At 40.0% G+C, this 20,570-nt stretch overlaps 2 protein-coding genes across 12 annotated transcripts in view; one reads left to right on the forward strand and one right to left on the reverse strand.

The window, feature by feature from the left end:
* The window catches only part of LOC129757898 (putative sodium-coupled neutral amino acid transporter 11), a 170,532-nt gene extending 153,324 nt beyond the window's left edge, over nt 1–17,208 (reverse strand). For 3 of the 11 annotated variants that reach the window (XM_055755276.1, XM_055755285.1, XM_055755275.1), the window contains exon 1: nt 16,556–17,208. The gene's annotated coding sequence lies outside the window, so the exon portion shown is untranslated. Of the gene's footprint in view, nt 1–16,438 lie in introns of all 11 variants that reach the window. The other 8 variants (XM_055755279.1, XM_055755278.1, XM_055755284.1 and 5 more) reach the window with 7 other exon arrangements.
* On the forward strand, nt 2,312–7,666 carry LOC129752244 (uncharacterized). The gene has a single exon (XM_055748028.1). The coding sequence runs from the start codon at nt 2,312–2,314 to the stop codon at nt 7,664–7,666; it is 5,355 nt and encodes a 1,784-aa protein (XP_055604003.1).
* Nucleotides 17,209–20,570: the final 3,362 nt, after the last annotated feature.

The raw sequence follows: 20,570 nt of genomic DNA on the forward strand, positions 1-20,570 counted from the left end.
GGTCTCAAAAGTGACTTCCGAGAAAACACGCTGTAAAATTTCCATGTGGTGCGATTTTCCATACATTGTTCTCAAAGTAACAGTTTTTATGCAATTAAAATATCTTAAACAAATTCTGAATGTCCGTAAATTGCATCAATTCAAGATTAAGAAGATAAGAAAAATTAACTCAAAAGTTTTGACTTTGAGACTTTGAGTCAATACTGACCAATTTTGCCCCTAAACCTCTTTGAGTCTGAGAACCTCACAAAGAAATAGTTGAAAATTTCTCAAATCTACAATGATGAAAAGGATTTTAGTTTTCAAATGTTTTGAATTTTTTTAATAACATTTTTGAAGCAATAAAATAAGAGGATTAATCTCAATAAACCAGTGGGCGCTTCAATAATCTTTCTTTTTTGAGATCTGGTACTATATTTGAAAACAGTTTAATTTTTTCAAATAACTTTTTACATGGTAGATTTGGCATTTATTTCATCTCTATCAATTCAATGATAAGTAATGGATTTTAAAAAAAATAAAAAGATATAAATTTCCTTAGAAATTGAATTAATCTGAATTTTGTGATGGTTCCTTTCAAAATTGTTATTCATAACTCTTTAATAATCCTTTTCTAACGTCTCATTTGGCAAAGAAGGATTTAACAGCGATTAACCAGATGTAAGAAAAGCTATTAAAAATTACTTTTCTTATGTATATTTTTAAAAAACATACATTTACAAGATTTTTAAACTTTTGCTACTTCATAATTCAGCAAATAGAATGGAGGTAAATCTAATTGACATCGATGTGACACCGAATGAATTTCTGACAAAAATTTCATCCACTTATAATAATAATTGCACATTAGGGTGTGTTTTTGATTTTTTATAAGCATTTCAAAAACCCTGTTGTCTGAAAATTATTCTTTATGGTCGAAACGATGAACAGAAGTTTAAAACGAAATTAAGGTACCCGGATTTTGATATGAAATTTGTTCGCAGAATGTCACTGTTTGTAACCAAACCTAGAGTGCAATACTATTCACACACCGTAACGAAAAGTAACACCGAGCATCATATATGCTATCGCGAAATTATGTATAAATTTTTCTATAATTATTTTCTGTTAATTGTAATCCATAAAAATTGAACCATCCTAGTATTAGAAACAACATACCAGTGAGTTACCGAATGAACTGTTTGGAAACGGTAACTCACCAACCAGCTGACCAAAGCAACAACAAAGTCAGCATAAGTTAGTCAAAATAAATTCTCGTGGCGGCAACATCTAGTCCGTACTTTGATTGTTTGTTTAGTCGGTCGAGCTTAGCAATAAAGTGGTGTTTTTATTTCGGTAAATCGGTCGTTCTATTGCGTTCTAATTCGCATCCGAAAATCGGAACAGCAAGATAAGTGCTGTGTGTGGTATGCAGACTTTTTTGTGTGCAACGAAGGAAGTTTCCCGACTCGTTGGCTGTGGTGCAGCAGCGAACAAAATCAATCAACTGGCAGCGTAAAGGATTGATCGTCCCCCGTTCTTGGTGCTATTTTTCCGTCCCGTTGGCAGAGCAACGGATAGCAAACCCTCCGATCATTTGAACCAGGTAAGCTACCCCCTGAATCCTCAACATTGGTCCTTCGGCCGGATCGGAGGAATTCCCCACACGGAAGGTAGCGGTGAGTACACCATTTTGCTTATTCGACGCGCTGGCTGCATCAAATTGAGCCATTTTGATTGCCTCTTTTATTGCTGTGCATTGTTCGAGCAACCAAGAAAGCGCACAAAGAAAGTGAAGCCAAGCCAACAGCACAAAGCCGCCAACAGCTATTTATTTTGATCTGCTGCTATGCTGATGCTTTACACCGGTCAGCAAAAATTGGAAAGACCAAATTAATTAATTTTGGCAATTAAGTTTTGGACTTTGAATTTTCTGGCGAATTCAGTCCTTTGCACCTGAGGCTAATATTGGCTAATTGAATTGATGAAAATTATATGCGATTGGGTGTGAGTGGGTGGCAGTCTTCGCGAAAGAATTGTGTGTCGCGTCGGGAAGGATTTTTTCGTCGATTTTAACACACAATTCTCGGTTCCGTTTCGTTTTAAGTTTGATACACCGCGACGGGAAGGATTATATCGTACGATTTGTATCATTCTTCGTCGTGTAGAAGTGTAAATCCGCGACGGGAAGGATTTAATCGTACGATTGGTTTACACTTCCGCCGTCGTGTTAAAAACCAGTACATCGGTTCGGGAAGGATTTCGTTTGCGTTTTTTGTGCTGTGTTGTCGTTATCGTACAGTGGTGGTAGCAAGTGTCAGTGAATTCCAACATGCCGAAAACCAAATCCGACGAAAGGGTGGAGGATGCCATTATTCGTCGCAAGGCTATTTTGACAAACCTGTCTGATGTTGAGAGGTTTACAAAGGAATTCAACGTTGATCGAGACACAGGGCGCCTTCAAGTTCGACAAGATTTAGTTGATCGGATCTACGACCAGTTTCAAAAGGCGCAAACCGTCATCGAGAAGTGGGTTGGGCCAGACCGGCTCGAAATGCGTTTGGCTGAGAGATCGACCATCGAGGAAAGGTTTTGTGAGGTGAAAGCATTCCTGTTGAACAACATCCCGGAAAGGTTGAGCAGTTCTACATCAATCGAGCCGACTTTTCCAGCCAGCACAGCTATGTTTCACCTACGCCTGCCCAAAATAGATTTGCCGAGGTTCGATGGTGATTTTTCGCGATGGTTGTCGTTCCGAGACACGTTCAAGTCCATGGTGCACTCGAACCCAGATGTTCCAGCGGTTGCAAAGCTGCAGTACCTGCTTCAGAGTTTGGAAGGCGAAGCCAAGAAACCTTTCGAGTCCGTAAACGTTGAGGCTGACAACTATCTTATAACTTGGGACGCGTTGATGAAGCGGTATGATAACCAGCGGTACCTGAAACGACAGCTCTTCAGGGCAATGTACGACATCCAACCTTTAAGGAAAGAGTCTTCAAAAGATCTTCATACGTTGACTGATGATTTTGACCGCCATGTGAAGGCCATGGCTAAACTGGGTGAGCCGGTAGGTTACTGGGATACTCCACTAGTGAATCTACTGTGCTACAAACTGGATCCAACGAAACTTCGAGCCTGGGAGGAGAAAACAAGCGACCTGAGAGACATCACTTACCAAGAGCTGATTGATTTCCTTTATTCTCGAGCGATGATGCTGAAGACGATCGTTTCAGAAGAGCAGCGCAACCTGCAAGCGACTCCAACGAGGATGACGGGATCCCAACCGAAGAAGGCGTTCCGATTAGTGGCCAATCCTGTTGCGTCTGATCCAAAACCCGATTTACCCGTGTGCGTAGTTTGTTCGGAACGACACCATCTATTTCGCTGTAGGAAATTTGCAAGTTTCTCTCCCTACAACCGACGGCAAGTTGTCACATCCCATCGTTTGTGTTGGAATTGTTTCAATTCCGGCCATTTATCACGATCCTGTTCCTCCAGACACACTTGTCGTTTCTGCAATGGAAAGCATCATTCTCTCCTCCATGATGCGATCAAGACCACCAACTTCAATTCGGTTCCGAAACCAACTTCGCTTTCATCGAACCCGCCACTCCCAGCTCCGCAGCGCAGTACCGCTCCTCCAGATGCAGATCCGCAACCATCAACTTCGAGCCAACAAGTCTGTATGACTGTTCAGGCATCAAACAGTACAGTTTTGCTAGAAACGGTGATGCTTTTGGTGGTTGACAGTACGGGGAAGGAAATTCCGGCGCGGGCGCTGCTTGATTCCGCTAGCATGTGCAGCTTCATGACGAAGAAGTTGGCCAACACTCTCGATCTCCGCCGTTCTACCGTTGACATTGCCGTTTCAGGGATTGGTGAATCATCCAAGCAGATCAAGCGCCAGTTAACAGCGAAGATTCGCTCAACCGTAACAAAGTACGCCACGAAGCTAGATTTCCTTATCCTCAAAAGGCCAACAGTTTGCCTACCGACAGTGAGAATTGATGTTGCTGCTTGGAAAATTCCCGACGTTGACCTGGCTGATCCACATTTTTTCCTTCCTGCGGACATTGACCTCATCGTTGGCGGAGAAGTGTACCATGAACTTCACGGCGGCAGCAAGATTTCCCTCGGCAATGAGATGCCGACTTTAGTGGAGACTGTTTTTGGATGGGCTGTATCCGGATCGGCTCCGATAAATTCCTCCGTAACACCCCGGTTATGCCATCTTACGACCATCGATCGAGACCTAGAACAATCCATCGAAAGGTTCTGGGAACTCGAATCTCTGTTGCCGTCCCGAGCTCTGTCAGCTGAAGAAATAAAGTGTGAAGAAGTGTTCAGTGCTACCACCACTCGCGATTCGTCCGGTCGTTTCGTAGTTAGATTGCCACTCACTAGTGACCCCCTGGTACGTGTTGGTGAATCAAGATCCATCGCCGAGCGCCGCTTCCAAAGTCTAGAGAGGAGACTTAAGCGAGATCCTGCCACTCGAGAAGCCTACGTTTGTTTCATGGCCGACTACGAACGTTTGGGCCACATGATCATGTTGACTAATCCAGTAGACGACTCTGTCCCCCACTGCTATCTACCACTTCATCCAGTCTTCAAAGAGTCAAGCACAAGCACCAAGGTCCGTGTTGTTTTTGACGCTTCGTGCAAGACATCAACCGGTTACTCCATCAACGATATGCAGTTGGTGGGACCTACTATCCAGGACGATCTACTGTCGATCATTATGCGCTTCCGAACCCACCCAATCGCACTCGTAGCCGACATTGAAAAGATGTACCGCCAAATACAACTGCACCTAGATGACTGTACGTACCAACGAATTCTCTGGCGCCAAAGTCCCGAAGAGCCTCTCGCAACGTTTGAGCTGCAGACTGTTACGTACGGTTTCGCTTCAGCCCCATTTTTGGCCACCCGCGCTTTACAACGCCTCGCTGAGGATGAAGTCAGCCGTTTTCCTGTTGCCGCCCCAGTTTTTAAGAACGACTTCTACGTTGACGATTGTTTGTCTGGTGCTGAAGATGTCGAATCCGCTGTTCAACTTTGCCGAGAAGCATCCGCTCTAACTGCTTCTGCCGGTTTACCACTCAAGAAATGGGCATCCAATGTTCCTGAAGCGCTTCGTGGTATTCCTCTAGAAGATTTGGCCGTATCCGCAATCCACAGCCTGCAGGACGATCAGGCTGTCTCTACGCTCGGACTAGTTTGGGAAACAAGATCTGACGTTCTACGTTTTCGAGTCCAATTGCCTCTGCCAGCTCCAGTACTCACAAAGCGCAAGATTATGTCGTACATCGCCCAGATCTTCGATCCACTTGGTTTGGTTGGACCGATTATTACCGTCGCCAAACTGTTCATGCAGCGTTTGTGGGGACTTCGAACAGAGAACGGAGAATCTTTCGAGTGGGATCGCCCACTACCAGCGTCGTACCAGGCCGATTGGAAGGAGTTCCATAGCACGCTGGATACCATCGCCACGATCCAAGTTCCTCGATACGTGTCTTCCGCCAATGCCACATCCTTTCAGTTGCATTTCTTTTCGGACGCGTCGGAGAAGGCCTACGGCAGCTGCTGCTACATTCGGTCGGAATGTGATGGAGTCGTCCGTGTCGTATTGCTGACATCGAAGTCCAAGGTCGCCCCGCTGAAGAGCCACCATAGCATTGCCCGATTGGAACTTTGTGGAGCCGTTCTGTCTGTCAGCCTATCGGAGAAGGTCTACCGTGCTCTCAAGTTGCCTGCCGAAATGTTCTTCTGGACTGATTCCTCGACGGTTCTTCAGTGGCTACAATCACCGCCCAATCGCTGGAAGACATTTGTGGCCAACCGAGTGTCTAAGATCCAGAATTCGACCGATGTAGATTTGTGGATGCATGTTCGTGGAGAATCGAATCCAGCCGATGTTCTGTCCCGTGGGATAAGTCCACCTGAGCTCGTCAATCATCCGCTTTGGTGGACTGGATCTCCATGGCTCCAGTTACCACCTTCGCAGTGGCCACGAACCGAGTTGTCAGCCTGCCAAACCAGTTCGACGAGTGAGATGAGAGTTCCAGTTGCTGTGCTTCCAGCTGTCGTGAAGGATGACGAGTTTGCAGATCGTATCTTTGGAATGTTCTCCAGTTACCAAAAACTCAGGCGCTCCATCGCTCACTGCATGCGATACTTTCGCTTGTTGAAAGCTGCTGCACGGAAGACGAAAATGGACCCATTCCAAGCGCTTACCACCGTCGATCTGCATGAAGCAGATTTGACACTTTGTCGTCTTGCCCAGAAACAGAGTTTTCCTGAGGAGTTAGCCACCCTAGCATCGACCGGCCGCCTTCCATCTTCATCGCAGTTGAAGTACATCCGCACAAAACTGGATTCGGATGGAGTCATTCGGATTAGAGGAGTTCTGGCCAACGCAACCGTTCCAGAAGCTACGAAGCATCAAATTGTTCTGCTCGCGAAACACCCACTTTCGAACCTGTTGGCGAAGTATTATCATGGGAATTTACTTCACGCCGGCCCACAACTAATGCTCGCCACGATCCGTCAAAAGTACTGGATCATTGGTGGACGCAATCTAGTGCGCCGCACATTCCATGAGTGCCACAAATGTTTCCGATGCAGACCAAAGATGATCCAGCAAAGTATCGCAGATTTGCCTACGTCCCGTGTTGCGCCCCGAAGACCGTTTGCCGTTTCTGGTGTAGACTATTGCGGACCAGTTTACATCAAGTCTCTCGTCCGAAACCGAGGCCCAACGAAAGCATACGTTTGCATCTTCGTTTGCTTTACCACACGTGCCGTTCACATCGAGTTGGTGTCTGATCTCTCCACGCCGGCCTTCATCGCTGCTCTTCGCCGATTTTCTGCCCGCCGAAACTTTCCCCACGAGATCCACAGCGACAATGGCACTGCGTTCCGAGGTGCAAACAACAAGTTGCACAGAATTTACCAGATGCTGAAAACCGAACACGGAGGACGCAAGAACATCCTGGATTGGTGTGCAGAATATGGAGTTGCGTGGCATTTCATACCACCTCGTTCGCCCCATTTCGGAGGTCTATGGGAAGCAGCAGTGAAATCAGCGAAGTATCATCTACTGAGGGAAATCGGCCACTCCAACATTTCGTACGAGGACATGACGACGTTACTAGCCGAGGTGGAGATGTGTCTTAACTCCAGGCCCTTGATCCCAATGCCAACCGAGTCCGACGAGTTAGAAGCCCTGACACCTGGACATTTCCTTGTCGGTGAAAGCCTGCGATCTCCACCCGAAGAAGACGTCGCAACTGTTCCGGATAATCAACTGTCGCATTGGAAGCTCACGCAGAAACGGTTCCAACGAATCTGGCGTAGATGGTACCCAGAATATCTGCAGCAGCTTCAAGCCCGAGCCACCAAGCACCGTAGACCATCAACTGTAATCCAGCCCAACCAAATGGTGATCATCCAAGACGATCTGCTTCCGCCAGCCCAATGGCCACTAGGGATCATCACAGCCGTTCATCCTGGGAAAGACGGCGTCGTACGAGTGGTCACCTTACGCACTGCGAAGCGAGATGTCGTTTCCAGGTGTGTCAACAAATTTGCTCTGTTACCCGTACCAGAACAACCCGAAACCAATCCAGCTGATGAGCAGCCCGTTGGAGAACCGGTCACCGCAGTTCCTGAAAACAACCAATGAGTAGAGCTGCACTCTAAGACAGCTCCTGTACGAAATTTCATGGATCAGGTGATTGCGGTTCCAATATTTTTAAACGTTTTTTGTTGGTCTACTTGGTTCCCTTTTGCTTCCTAGAACCACTTGCCGTCGTCTCCGCCTGTATATTGCGGACCTCCCAGAACCAGTAGTCGCAGATTGCAGCCTGAATGAGTCGAGCTACACTCTAAGTTAGCTCCTGTACATCAATTTTGAAAATCAGGTGATTGCTATTCCAATATCCCCATATTTTGTTTGTTGGGCTACTGGGTTCCTTCTTGCTCCGCAGAATCAACGCTCCGAGTGTGGTCGCACCTCATCGTTTCCGGCTTCGCGTGGTGGACATCTTTTCCCATCGAATACTCCTAGCACCGGCTGATTGATGGCAGTAGTCGGTGGTCGCAGCTTATATGAGTAGAGCTGCACTCTAAGTTAGCTCCTGTATGAAAACTATAAGCACCAGGTGATTGCGGTTCCAATCGTTTTACTCTTGTTGGTCTACTGGGTTCCTCTTTGTTCCAGAAGGCAAAGCTCCAGATGGTATCCGTACCGCCCAGTACCAATCGCTCCTCCTGCTGTTCCTGGTGCCAGATGCGTCCTGTTGGTCCACGTTAGCGAAGATGAAGGAAAAGGATGAAGGCTTCCCATTGTCAATGTTACTGAAGGAAGTGTTGAAATGTCCGTGCCATTTCAAGGTGGCCGGAATGTTTGTAACCAAACCTAGAGTGCAATACTATTCACACACCGTAACGAAAAGTAACACCGAGCGGCGAGCATCATATATGCTATCGCGAAATTATGTATAAATTTTCTATAATTATTTTCTGTTAATTGTAATCCATAAAAATTGAACCATCCTAGTATTAGAAACAACATACCAGTGAGTTACCGAATGAACTGTTTGGAAACGGTAACTCACCAACCAGCTGACCAAAGCAACAACAAAGTCAGCATAAGTTAGTCAAAATAAATTCTCGTGGCGGCAACATCTAGTCCGTACTTTGATTGTTTGTTTAGTCGGTCGAGCTTAGCAATAAAGTGGTGTTTTTATTTCGGTAAATCGGTCGTTCTATTGCGTTCTAATTCGCATCCGAAAATCGGAACAGCAAGATAAGTGCTGTGTGTGGTATTCAGACTTTTTTGTGTGCAACGAAGGAAGTTTCCCGACTCGTTGGCTGTGGTGCAGCAGCGAACAAAATCAATCAACTGGCAACGTAAAGGATTGATCGTCCCCCGTTCTTGGTGCTATTTTTCCGTCCCGTTGGCAGAGCAACGGATAGCAAACCCTCCGATCATTTGAACCCGGTAAGCTACCCCCTGAATCCTCAACAGTCACTTTTTTGGTTTTTCTTGAATATTTTGTGCTCACGCAATGCAAATAAAATTCCAATAGATGGAGCTTACTGGGAAATTATCTGAATACAACTTTTCCAAAGACGGAAAAGTAGTAGGAGTAACGAGAAGAAAAGTTATAACTTTCCAAACTGAGCATTCCCTTGTTCATGAACAGAAACTAGCAACACTGACAGATTGTCCGTCCAATTTGCAGAAATATTATTTCAACAATTTAATTTTAGAGTTTTGAAATGTTCAGATAAAATGATCTTCAATAAAATTTTTATCATAAAAATAAAATTAGGGTTACCGGGAATTTAGAGTCACCAGATGCCTTGATTTTGTAAAAAAAAAATCAACTAAAATAAAGTGGATCTGTCGTTTTTACTTGCAAAAAATTTTTCAAATCGCATTTTGAATTTAGTGCAGCTTGTTGGGCTCGATCAAATTCATATCTTTTTGTAAAGGAGTAAACCTTATTCGAGGGCCCCAACACCATCTTAATCAGCAAATCGATTTCGTGGCTATCTTATAGTATTCTTTTTGCTTCAGAGATTTTAATAAAAAAATTAAAAAAAAAATGTTCATGAGATCATAGATAAAATTAACAACAGTTAAAAGATCAGCATACTTTATTTTTAGCTTAGCTTAGCTTGATTGACTACTTCATTATATTTTTAGTAACAAGTTAATATTGAACAATTCCGATGAATTTCCTCAGTATACTTCATAAAAAATTCACAATGCCCAAAACTGATGCTCTCTCTTTAATCATCAATAACGGTGCCGGCCACGTCCTAGTAGTTAATAGATAGTTTGGAAAAGAGAGAAAAGGATGAAAGACATAGTTTATGCTATAGGACCGAGGTTACCTCTGCGTTCTAGCAAATAATTTTGTTCTGGGGAGTGGATAAAAGGATGTGATCTTGAGACGCTTTTGACGAGTGTGATCTGATTTTGAGCATCCTATTCTTCTATTTTCCTGAAGACAAAACATCTACCCAAATGTTACAATTCAAATAAATTAAGTGTATTTGAAAAAAATCCTAACTTAAATTTATCAATTGCAAGCTCCTACACTAGAATTTCTTTCTTGATAGTTAATGTGCTTTTCCTTTGAAATAATGTATAACTACTACAAACCCAACTTGTTAAGCATGCATCTTTTAATTCGAATATGCCTTAGATAATTAGTCAAAATTATTTAAAAAAAAGAAATTCCTGGATATAAATAGTGCAAAAATATCTGCATTGTTTTTAAGCGCCCGAAAGCTAGATTCAAAAGTTAAAATATACTTTTTCTAACAATTTTGTCTTCGAGTTTTATTCGAAAAACATCCGATATTTTATTATCTCATATTTCTAGTTATATGGACTCTTCTAAGTCATTGTGATCGGATACTGTGATGCGAAAAAACAAAATCAGAAGTAATATTAAGTAACATTAACATGAGAATCCAGGATAATAAACATTGACATCTTCCTAGTTTTGAATGCACAAAACCCGTATTGGAATAAAAATGCATGCAAAGATTATTTTTGTGCGTTTTTCATCTCATGTACACCACTTTCGGTCACGAATTTTTTATTGCAAACTTACTTATATAACCTATCCATTTTGAAAAAGGACGAAAGAAAAAACTTCTGTACAATGAAATAGAAAACCTTGTAACAGTATCGATATTTTGTTATTTTTGCTTGTACACCCCTAAAAGTTATTTTTAGAATGCTACTTCCCAGAGCATTCTCTGGTTTCAAACCCTTAGCCACTCGGGGATAGTACTCCCAGACTCCCGCATCAGTAACCGGAACTCACGAGAGTGCTCTTTAATCGAGGCACTCAATGACATCGAACCCCACCGCCCAAGAGCACTCCAGATATGACGTCACGAAGGAATCCCCTTATTTAAATGAGATATGATTGCAACTGGAGTAATAGCTGTGCGTTTGGTTTATATGAAGCCTGTCGTCACCAGCTGGTTGATATGCGTCCGGTTATTAACCCCATCGCTAGACTAGTATAAATGTAGTGGTAACCGGGTTGTTGATTTCGCTCCACCCGAACTTGACCCGAGATCGGAGATCAAAACCTCGAATGAGATGAAAAGGTCTTGATAAGAAGAAATTTTCTTCGGAGAACTTCGTGATTATCAGTTCGCTAATAATTACGAAGTTCCGGTTACGAAAACCAATAACTTTTTTTGGATCTGAGGGCTAATGCTTTTTCTCGTCCACTTTTCTCTGGACTGTGAAGTAGGCCTGATCGGCAAAAATTTGTGTTTCGCGCGTTTCTTATTACACCAAGGTACTACTAATAAAATTAAACGTGGTCTTAAACAATTTTATAAAAGTTACATTTTTTCCCTCAGTTTTCCCTCCGAGTGCAAGATAGTGCATATTGTTTACTAGTGCGATATAAATATTGGAAAAGGGTAATTTATATTTTAATAATACACGAAAGTGCGTTTGGATATGAGAACCGTTATATTGAACAGATTCTCGGAGGAGCCGATCCACCTGCAACCCGTTATCAGCCAGCCAGGGAAAGTGTACTCAACGCACCGAGCGATCGTCAACCGCATCTTATCTCCATCACGTGGTACGTTTCAACCAACGGAAGACACCGCAGATTGGCGAAACGGCATACGCGAGGCGGCAACTGTCCCTTTGGTTCAACGAGTGGCATCTCGCAGACGACGCCCGGCGATTTTCCGGAGACTTTTCCGCTTCCGGTGTAAATCAGGTTTGAGCAACCATCCAACCCGAGTGAGTACTGAATTGAAAACACCATCAATGTTTTTCTGTCCCTATGCAGATCCCGATTTTAGCGGCACTTGGGCGGTGCATGTTGAAATTGACGTGTTACCCCCTAGGTTGTGTGTTCGAGTCTTGGCAGAAACGTTTACTTTTTTGTAAGTGCCACGCTACGGCAGCACTTCCGAACAGAGATTGCTCGAGCATATCCGATGGGTAATTAATTATTCACACCACCCAAACCCAAACCCTAAAATCGCACAGAGATAGGAATTTCCTAGGGAAAATTCCACACATGGCCATTCTCAAACAAATGCACTCCTAAGTTAAAGCAAATTTCTGAGGGAAAAGTAAGCCAGGCAGCGCTTGCGAGCGCTGATAGTTAGCGGGAAAGTCTCCCGAAGTAAAATGTAGCAAGCAGCTAGGAAAATTCGGAAAATGAATTTGTAAAATCCCACTAACACCACTTTATTTTTGGCGAATAGAAGACGTCTTTTGAAGTATTTTGATGTAGCTTTTATTTGAGAGTTAAAGGTCACGTTTTTTTTCGGTTTCCGCTTTTACTGGAAGTCTGGGTTGACTTCCGTTTTTTTTGACTCGTCGTTTTCAGCCCCCTTTCTAACCTCCTAAGCAAATCTGGGGAATTTTGGTCGGGGAAAGTGGGCCCTGTGAAGATTTCGTTTGAGAATCTCTTTTCTCTTTAAGTTCGAGTTTTGTTAGCCAACCGAAGAATATATCTTTTATCCAGGTTGTTTTCCTGCGAATTTGTTCGGGGATTTTGTTTGAGGGTCAACAGGTCGAGGAACGGTGGGGTGATTGGTGATCAAGGGCCATACATAATATACCCACCCTATTGATGGGTCTCTTAGCCGGGCAAGCATCAAACAGGAGGATGATCTCTTCGGAGTGGCGCATATAAATCATCCGCTTAGCACCCAGATTACTCCCACGCCCCAACTGCCTCCCGTTGCAACCTTGACCTTTTTTTGCTTGAATGTCTGCCAATAATGATATAAAATAACACATAAATAAAAAAGAAAAAGATACTTAGCTTACTCTGTCCGAGTTTTGAAGTAAACAGGACTTGATTGTAGATTCTTAGCATTTTCAGTTCTAGTACAAATTCAAACTGTTAACTGGCATCGCACTGAAAAAGATCAGCATACTTTATTTTTAAGGAAAAAGTCTTGTGGACCATGTTATGCCCTCCTGAAAAGCTTGAACAAACAAAATAAAATATGCCTAGCCAATATCAAGGTTGCCAAAAAAAAAATTCTGTGTTTTTACGAAAAAAAATCCATCTTGTTATGATTTAACCCAGAAATTCTGTAATGGTTTTTTGTGATGGAAATAGCATTTTTTTAAGTTCATGAAGAAATGAGCCATTTTTACATTTTATTTAAGAAAAATCAATTATCATTACAAATCTTACCGTGTTTTTTCCAAAAAAAAGCTAGAAATCCAAAATTAATGTTGACATTGCATTTATAATTTTGAAAATACGTACAAATGTCAAAAACTCTGTGAAATCTATGTATATTTCCAATATTCTGTGTTCTGTGGCACAGATTCTGTGATGAAAATTTGTGTTAAAATTTGTAAAATCCAGATGACTTAATCTGTGTTACTTAAGATGGCTATTGGCAGGTTAAAAATTCTTTTCTAAGTTATTTACAAGACCCTCGGAGTCAAAGGGGTATAAGATCACAAAAGCGACTTCCTAAAAAACTGTGTATATTTCCAAAATTCTGTGTTCTGCGACACAGATTCTGTGATGGAAATTTTTTAAAAATTTTGTGAAATTAAAGATTTTTCTGTGATTTCGGCAACCTTGGCCGATATTCTGTCAGACTGGAAAAACTTCAATGATCAATGAGGTCAAACACTTTGGAAAAATGATTGATTGGTGTAGTTACGTTTATGAGCCACCACTAACCTGTTCATTAAAATCTAATGAAAGCAATTGGAAGTCAATTAAATAATACTCCGAAAATGACCGCCTTGTGATAGCCAAGGACACGAAAGCGTAGTGAAGATGGTGTAAGAGGCCTCAGACAAGGTTTACTGCTTTTGAAAAAGGCATGAATTTGTTAGATCTCAACAAGCTGTATGATTAGAAATGCCCAAACTTAATTCAAAATGTCATTTATACAATCAATTATTATTTTTGATCTGTTCCCAATTAAAATGTGAATATAAAACAGATGAACTTGATGTTCATATGTTTCATTTTTTCAAAATCATGGCATCTGGTGACCAAGGTTTCCACAATTACAGAAAAATCTAAAATTTCACTCAGTTTTTAACAAACTTTCATCACAGAAGCTGTGTTACAGAACACAGATTTTAAGAAATAATCGCAGATTTCCCAGAATATAAAAATAGCAAATTGTTTTCCAAAAATTGATTTTTTCACCATAACAAAAAATTGGATTTTGAGCAATGGATTGGAAACTAAGATAAGATAAAGAATGTTATTTGATTTTTATCAAGAAAATGGTCAAAAATCTCAATTTGACATGACTTTTTATTGAAATTATTGAAAAAACCATCACAGAAAACCATCACAGAAAACCATCACAGAAAACCATCAAAGAACTTAGGGATAAAATCGTAGAGAGTCAGATTTTTTTTTGTCGAAACACAGTTTTTTTTCGGCAACCTTGCTGGTGACTCGAAATTTCTGGTCTTCCTAGTTCAATTTTGTAGATCATTCCATCAGAATACTTCAAGACTCTAAAATGAATAACTATATATCTTGTTGGATTTAAAAAAATATATGTATGTTATATCTCATGGATTGAATTAAGTGGTCGATTCGACATATTCAATTTAGTAAACGTTTGCATGATCATTTCAATTTTAGATTGTTTTTAAATTTGTGAAAATGTTCCAAATTCTGAAAATCGATTGCAACTTAATGTTAAAAAAATTGTTTACACTTTGTTAACCACTGGTCAAAGACTACTTTTTTTCCAAATTTTAGAAAGGTTCCTAATCAATTTTATTGAAAATCATTTCTAATTTCAATTACAGGTCTCAAAGGGGTTAAGTTAAGGTTGCCAGATTGCCCGGTTTTATCCGGGTTTGTCAGGATATTTAATATAAAATATGGGAACAGTCTGGCCCGTCTCGGTTGCCCGGATTCAATTGCAAATTGCTCAAATTTTGCCCGGATTTATTTGGCAAATCAGACAAGGAAAACAAATTGGGTTGTAAATATTTTTTTATTAGTGCCTCCAAAACGAACTTTTTCAAGCAAATTTAAAAAAACATACAGGTTTTTTTGGAAGCCAATCTGTTAATAAATTTTGTTGAGAAATTATTTTTTTCATTTTGATTAATTGTGTGGTAATTTCTGGGTTTTGACAAAATTTGCCCGGATATTGCCCGGATTTTCGGTCTTCAATTGAAATCAAATGCTCGAATTTTTCCTGTTTTTTTTTTTAAATTGACCGGATTTGTCCTGCCTAGATACGTGTTGAATAAAAAAAATTGCAACCTTAGTTCAAATTCATTAGAGGAACTTCCGAGTTAGAAGTTTCGGTGTGGCGCGATTTTCTATTTATTTTACAAAAAGATGTAGCTTTCGTTCAACAATTGAAGTACAAAAGTTATGATATAAAAATTTGTACCAATCAAATAAGGAGGTATGAAAAATCATGTAATATGATGAGAGTATCATTGCTTAATTTTACAGTTGTTCCTGTTTGGCTCTAAATCTTTTGATAACGTGAGGTTCTGAATAAGTACTAAAATCAATGATATGTACCGAAATAAAAAAAAACAAATTTGAATTTCCTTATCGAATCTAAAAAAAAATTTAAATTTCATTTCAAATTCCAGTATGTAAAAATCTTTAAAAAAAAGTATATAAAAATATCTTGCAATCGAAAGTTGAATCATTAAAAGAATCTATGAGAGCCAAAAGTTATAATACTTTTTATGAAAAACTTGGGCTAAATTGAAATTTATCCAATCCAGATAACACCCCTCGAAATTGGAAAAGCCCTATTCCCAAGTGATTTGAAAGTTTAGGAGGCTTTGATGATTTAAAAGTAATCCCCCCGAAATTTCGGCCTTTGAATAACGAGGATAGACATTTTTGGGGTGGAGAGAGAAACCGGGAGTTATGCGGACATTTCGAGAATAAAAGTTCTGTCACCGGGCTTGGAATGTGTAATTGAAAAAGGTAGGTGTAGGTAGAATCGTTCATCTGTTTTGCTACTGCCGAATGCCGGAATATGCGTGAATAATTATGCAAAGTAGAATTCCAGGATGGCTCATCGTTTTTTCCCACGCCTCGAGAATAGAAGTAGATTCTCTCCAAGGGAAAAAGGGCCGTATTTAGAATTCGGAAGTTTACTTTTTGAATAATGGCTTAGGAAACAAAAATTGAATGAGTTTTTTTTAAACAAACTGAAGTGACTTAAATAAAAGGTTGATAAAGTCATTCAAGAAGAGGAAATTCAAAAGAGGAGAATCCATTGAAAGAAACAGAATACAGAAAGGTTTCAACAGATTAACTCGACGCCTCATCCCCTTCCCCAAACACAAAAAGAATTTCAATAGGGAGGCCCAAATAACATTTCCCGGATTCTTTTGTTCTCGATAAAAACATTCTTTTCTCCGAAAGTCGTTCATTCACACGAACAGAACGATTCGGACCGATTCATTCAACAGATCCCTGCTTCTGCATTAGGCAGCAATATCAGCAGCATCAGCAACAAATTCCCAGAAATTCCGAAAACCTATTGGCACGTTCCTTCACGCTCGGTCACTCACACGAATCCTTCCCGGAGGAGGGAGGCACACGTCACGTCACGACCTCACGACGACAACACGATTGTCGACTTCAAGCTGCACCGTTAATAATAATCCCAGGATGATACGGTGAAGCAGAAGATGTTTCGAATCCCGATCACGCACGACTAAATTAATTGATGGCAACACACCAGACCAGGATCAGACCAAACCAGATGATGCTGCTTCTGGGAAATTCTTCCGGATGCTGAATAATCGACCGATAATCACATCGATTTGCTCACTTTCCGAAATCGCGGTTAATTGTTTACGTTCATTTTTTAAGCCCGAGTAGCTTGGAGAAACTCACTCACTTCCAAAACGGATGATTGACGTTTTTCCCGAATTATGCTGCTATTCTTGAATGAAGTGTGAAATTGGCAATTTGCCGTGAATGAATGGATTGATGGTGTGAAGGTCGTGTTTTTTTGGTTACCAAAAGTGTGTGAACCGGAAGTGGCTTGGTGTGGGGTAAAGTGGTTAAGTGGTGCGGTCCATGTGTGGAGTAATCAGTGTGTGTTTGTGTGTCCGCTGTTAAGGTGTCTAGTTGGAAGTGTCGGGAACTCGAACTCGGGACTCGGGAAAAGTGTGTCCGCTCGCGACGAAGACTCACTGCAGTATGAACGCTTGGAAGCGTGTAATCATCCTTGCGAAGGATGTTCTACTGGCAGACGTTCTGGTGTTCTCTTTTTACTCAACATAGGATCTGTGCTTTTCGCTCACCGCTTGTTGAAAGAGATTTCCTTCAACTAACCCACCCTCCGGAATGTGGAGTGGGTGGGAAAAACGGAAATCGTTTCTCTGATCTGTTTCTCTCATGGCTAGATACTGGTTGCATCAACAGTTGTGGTTGCCAGATAAAATTAAATCAACCTGAATTAAATATGTGTTATACTTTCAGGCGCTTGAAATATTAAAGTTGTTATGAAGAGTATGAGAATTTCTTGTTTTGAAAAAACGGTTTCTTAATCCATTTCAAATGCTCCTCAACTGGGAAACCGAATTTTATTTTTCACTAGCTGATCCCATACGAACTCCGTTTCGCTTTCGATTTAGAATATGTCATGAACAGTTTGAACGAATCTCAATTGTCAGGCATTTTCCAGACGCATTTTCGAATGCATTGTTGAGCAATCATTGCAAAAATGTGGAACATATTATATATTCGATAACTTTTTCTGTCGTTTGCTACTGAATTTGAAATCAGGAATCAATTGACCGTGCCAAAAAAACCCCGTATATAAATTTTCGTCTTGATGCGATACAAACTCACGTAATTGTTGCTGAAACAATCATAACAGTTAATATGGAAGACCCCTTTTTTTGTCCTTTGATATAAATATTGAAATCAGAAATCAATTGACCGTCCCAACCTCGTGTATAAATTTCGAATCGATCATTGCAAGTCGGTGGCCTCTTTTACGAAATTTGATTCCTGAAATCATTGCCCTTCCCTCAAAACTCCCGTGTGAAATTTTCAAAACAATCCATTGCATAATAACGTCAATATCGCAAAAAAAAAACTCGGTGGAAAGTTAATATGGACGACCCCTTTGGCTGACCCCTTACACTGAATTCACGCCAACCTGAAATCGATTGCTTGTCATTCGAAACTCTCATGTACCATTTTTTTCTGAATCCGATGTATAATAACGTCGATATCGCAAAAATAGCGAACAGTTAATATGGACGACCCCCTTTGCCGGCCCCTCACACAAAATTTGATACCGGCAATCGATTGCATGTCCCTAAAAATATCCGAGCGCAAATTTGTTTCTCAAAAAGATGAATAATAACGTCAATATCACAAAAATATTGAAAAGTTAGTATGGACGACCCCTTTTGCCGACCCCTTACACTGAATTCGATACCTGAAATTGATTGCTTGTCATTCGAAACTCTCGTGTACAAATTTTCATGTGAATCCGATGTATAATAACGTCAATATCACAAAAATAGCGAACAGTGAATACGGACGACCCCTTTGGCTGACCCCTTACAAAAATTTTTATACCGGCAATCGATTGCCCGTCCCTAAAAACATCCGAGCGCAATTTTTCTTCGCATCCGATGAATAACAACGTAAATATCACAAAAATATTGAAATGTGATTATGGACGACCCCTTTTGCCGACCCCTGACCCCAAATTCAATACCTGAAATCGATTTCTCATCTTTCAAAACCCTCATGTGCAAATTTTCTTCACGATCCGACAAAAAATAACGTCAATAACGCGAAAACAATATTTGTCTTGTATGGACGACCCCCTTTAGAAGGGGTCAACCGAAATTCTGAAAACATTTTTCATCATTCCTGGCCCTAATAAGCATCCATGCCAAATTTCAGCTCTCTAGCTCTTAAGACGGCTGAGTCTATAGAGGACAAACAAACAAACAAACAAACAAACCCACAGATATTGCTTTTTATATATATAGATTATTCAAAATATAGAATGCACTCCATAAGAAAAGTTCTTTCTTCACTTTCATTTTCCCTCAAAAGATTTTCACTTTTTTTTAAATGGGTGTGTTATCGTAGAAATTTTAAAATTTCAATATGATAATAAATTGATTTTAACAATTATTCTTTTTTTGATACATAACTTTATCAAAAATCTGACTATGTCAAGAACAAATATTGTAAAATGTATTAAAAAGACCATTTTTGAAGCATGATATGAGATAAAGAATAATCACTGAAGGTATCTATATTCCTTCAAACGTCACATATTGTCGAAAATTAAGAGCCTTTACTAAATTTTTGAGAGAAATTTAATGCAATTTTCAGAATACAAATCGGTTTAAAACGTTGTGTTACCCGTGTGCAAAAGAATGCGTCACGAAAATTGTTTGGGTTTAATTCGAAAACATTCAAGACTTTTTCCTTCTTTTGTAGTATTTCTTCAATACAAGTTTAACACAACAATGCGCTTCAATAAATTGATTCAATTATCAAATTTACAAAGCTCAGAAACTTATTTTTTTCGTATAAACGCGCTCGGTTTAAAACGTGTCTAAAAACTATCATAGCAATGAAAACCTCAACGATTCTTAAAAGAATTTTTGTGAATCATAAAGCAATTTGTTATCTGTGAAATGATTGAAAAACTTGCAAAAAGATCACGTTCTTCAATTATTTGACCCATTCCAAGCACACCTTAACTGGAGAACCGATTTTTCTTTCTAATTATTCAAAAATTAATTGCACAGCGTTAGAAAGGTTATTTCTAGAGCCTCATTTTCCATTAAAAGATTTTCAGTTACCGTTTTTAGAATTAAATATGTTATCCTTGAAATTTAAAAATTTTAGTATGGAATTAAATTGATTTTTGCAATTTTTCTTTATTTATAACATAACTTTGTCAAAAATCTAGCTATGTCAAAACAAATTCATGCAAAATAATGGTAGAAAAGCCATCTTTAAAGCATGGTATTAGATAAATAATAGTCTCTAAAATTTGACGCTCTTGAATCGTTGATAAAGGTGTCCATTTTTAAGCGTTGTGACGTCACAAAAATTCTACTGTTTTTTCAATTCCTGATTTACTGAAATGTCACATATTGTCGAAAATTGAAGGTCTCTTCAAACTTTTTGAAAGGAATTTAATGCAATTTTTAGATGAAGAATCGGATTCGAAGGTTGTGAGTTGCACTCGGGTAGTGAATGCGTTGTGACGTCACGAAAATTTAATATACTTTTTTTCGAAAACGTTCATGATTTTTTACTTCAACACTATTAAAGTATTTCTTCAATACAAGTTTAACATAACAATGCGCTCCAATAAACGAATTCTATTGTCAAATTTTTAACGATACTTAAAAACTTTTTTTTGCATTATTTAAACATCTATAATTAAACATATAAAATCACACTTAAAAACACTTGATTCGGGAATAAACAAACTTTCAAAAAATCATTTATTTTGTAAAAGAATATTTGTGAAGCATAAAGCAGGTAGTTATCTGTGATTTGAATAAAAATCTTGCAAAAAGATCA

The sequence above is a fragment of the Uranotaenia lowii genome, chromosome 3, assembly GCF_029784155.1.
Source record: "Uranotaenia lowii strain MFRU-FL chromosome 3, ASM2978415v1, whole genome shotgun sequence".
Classification (NCBI taxonomy): Eukaryota; Metazoa; Arthropoda; class Insecta; order Diptera; family Culicidae; genus Uranotaenia; species Uranotaenia lowii.

Coding starts and splice junctions, on each gene's coding strand:
- LOC129752244 (XM_055748028.1), top strand. CDS start 2,312: ATGCCGAAAACCAAATCCGACGAAAGGGTGGAGGATGCCATTATTCGT.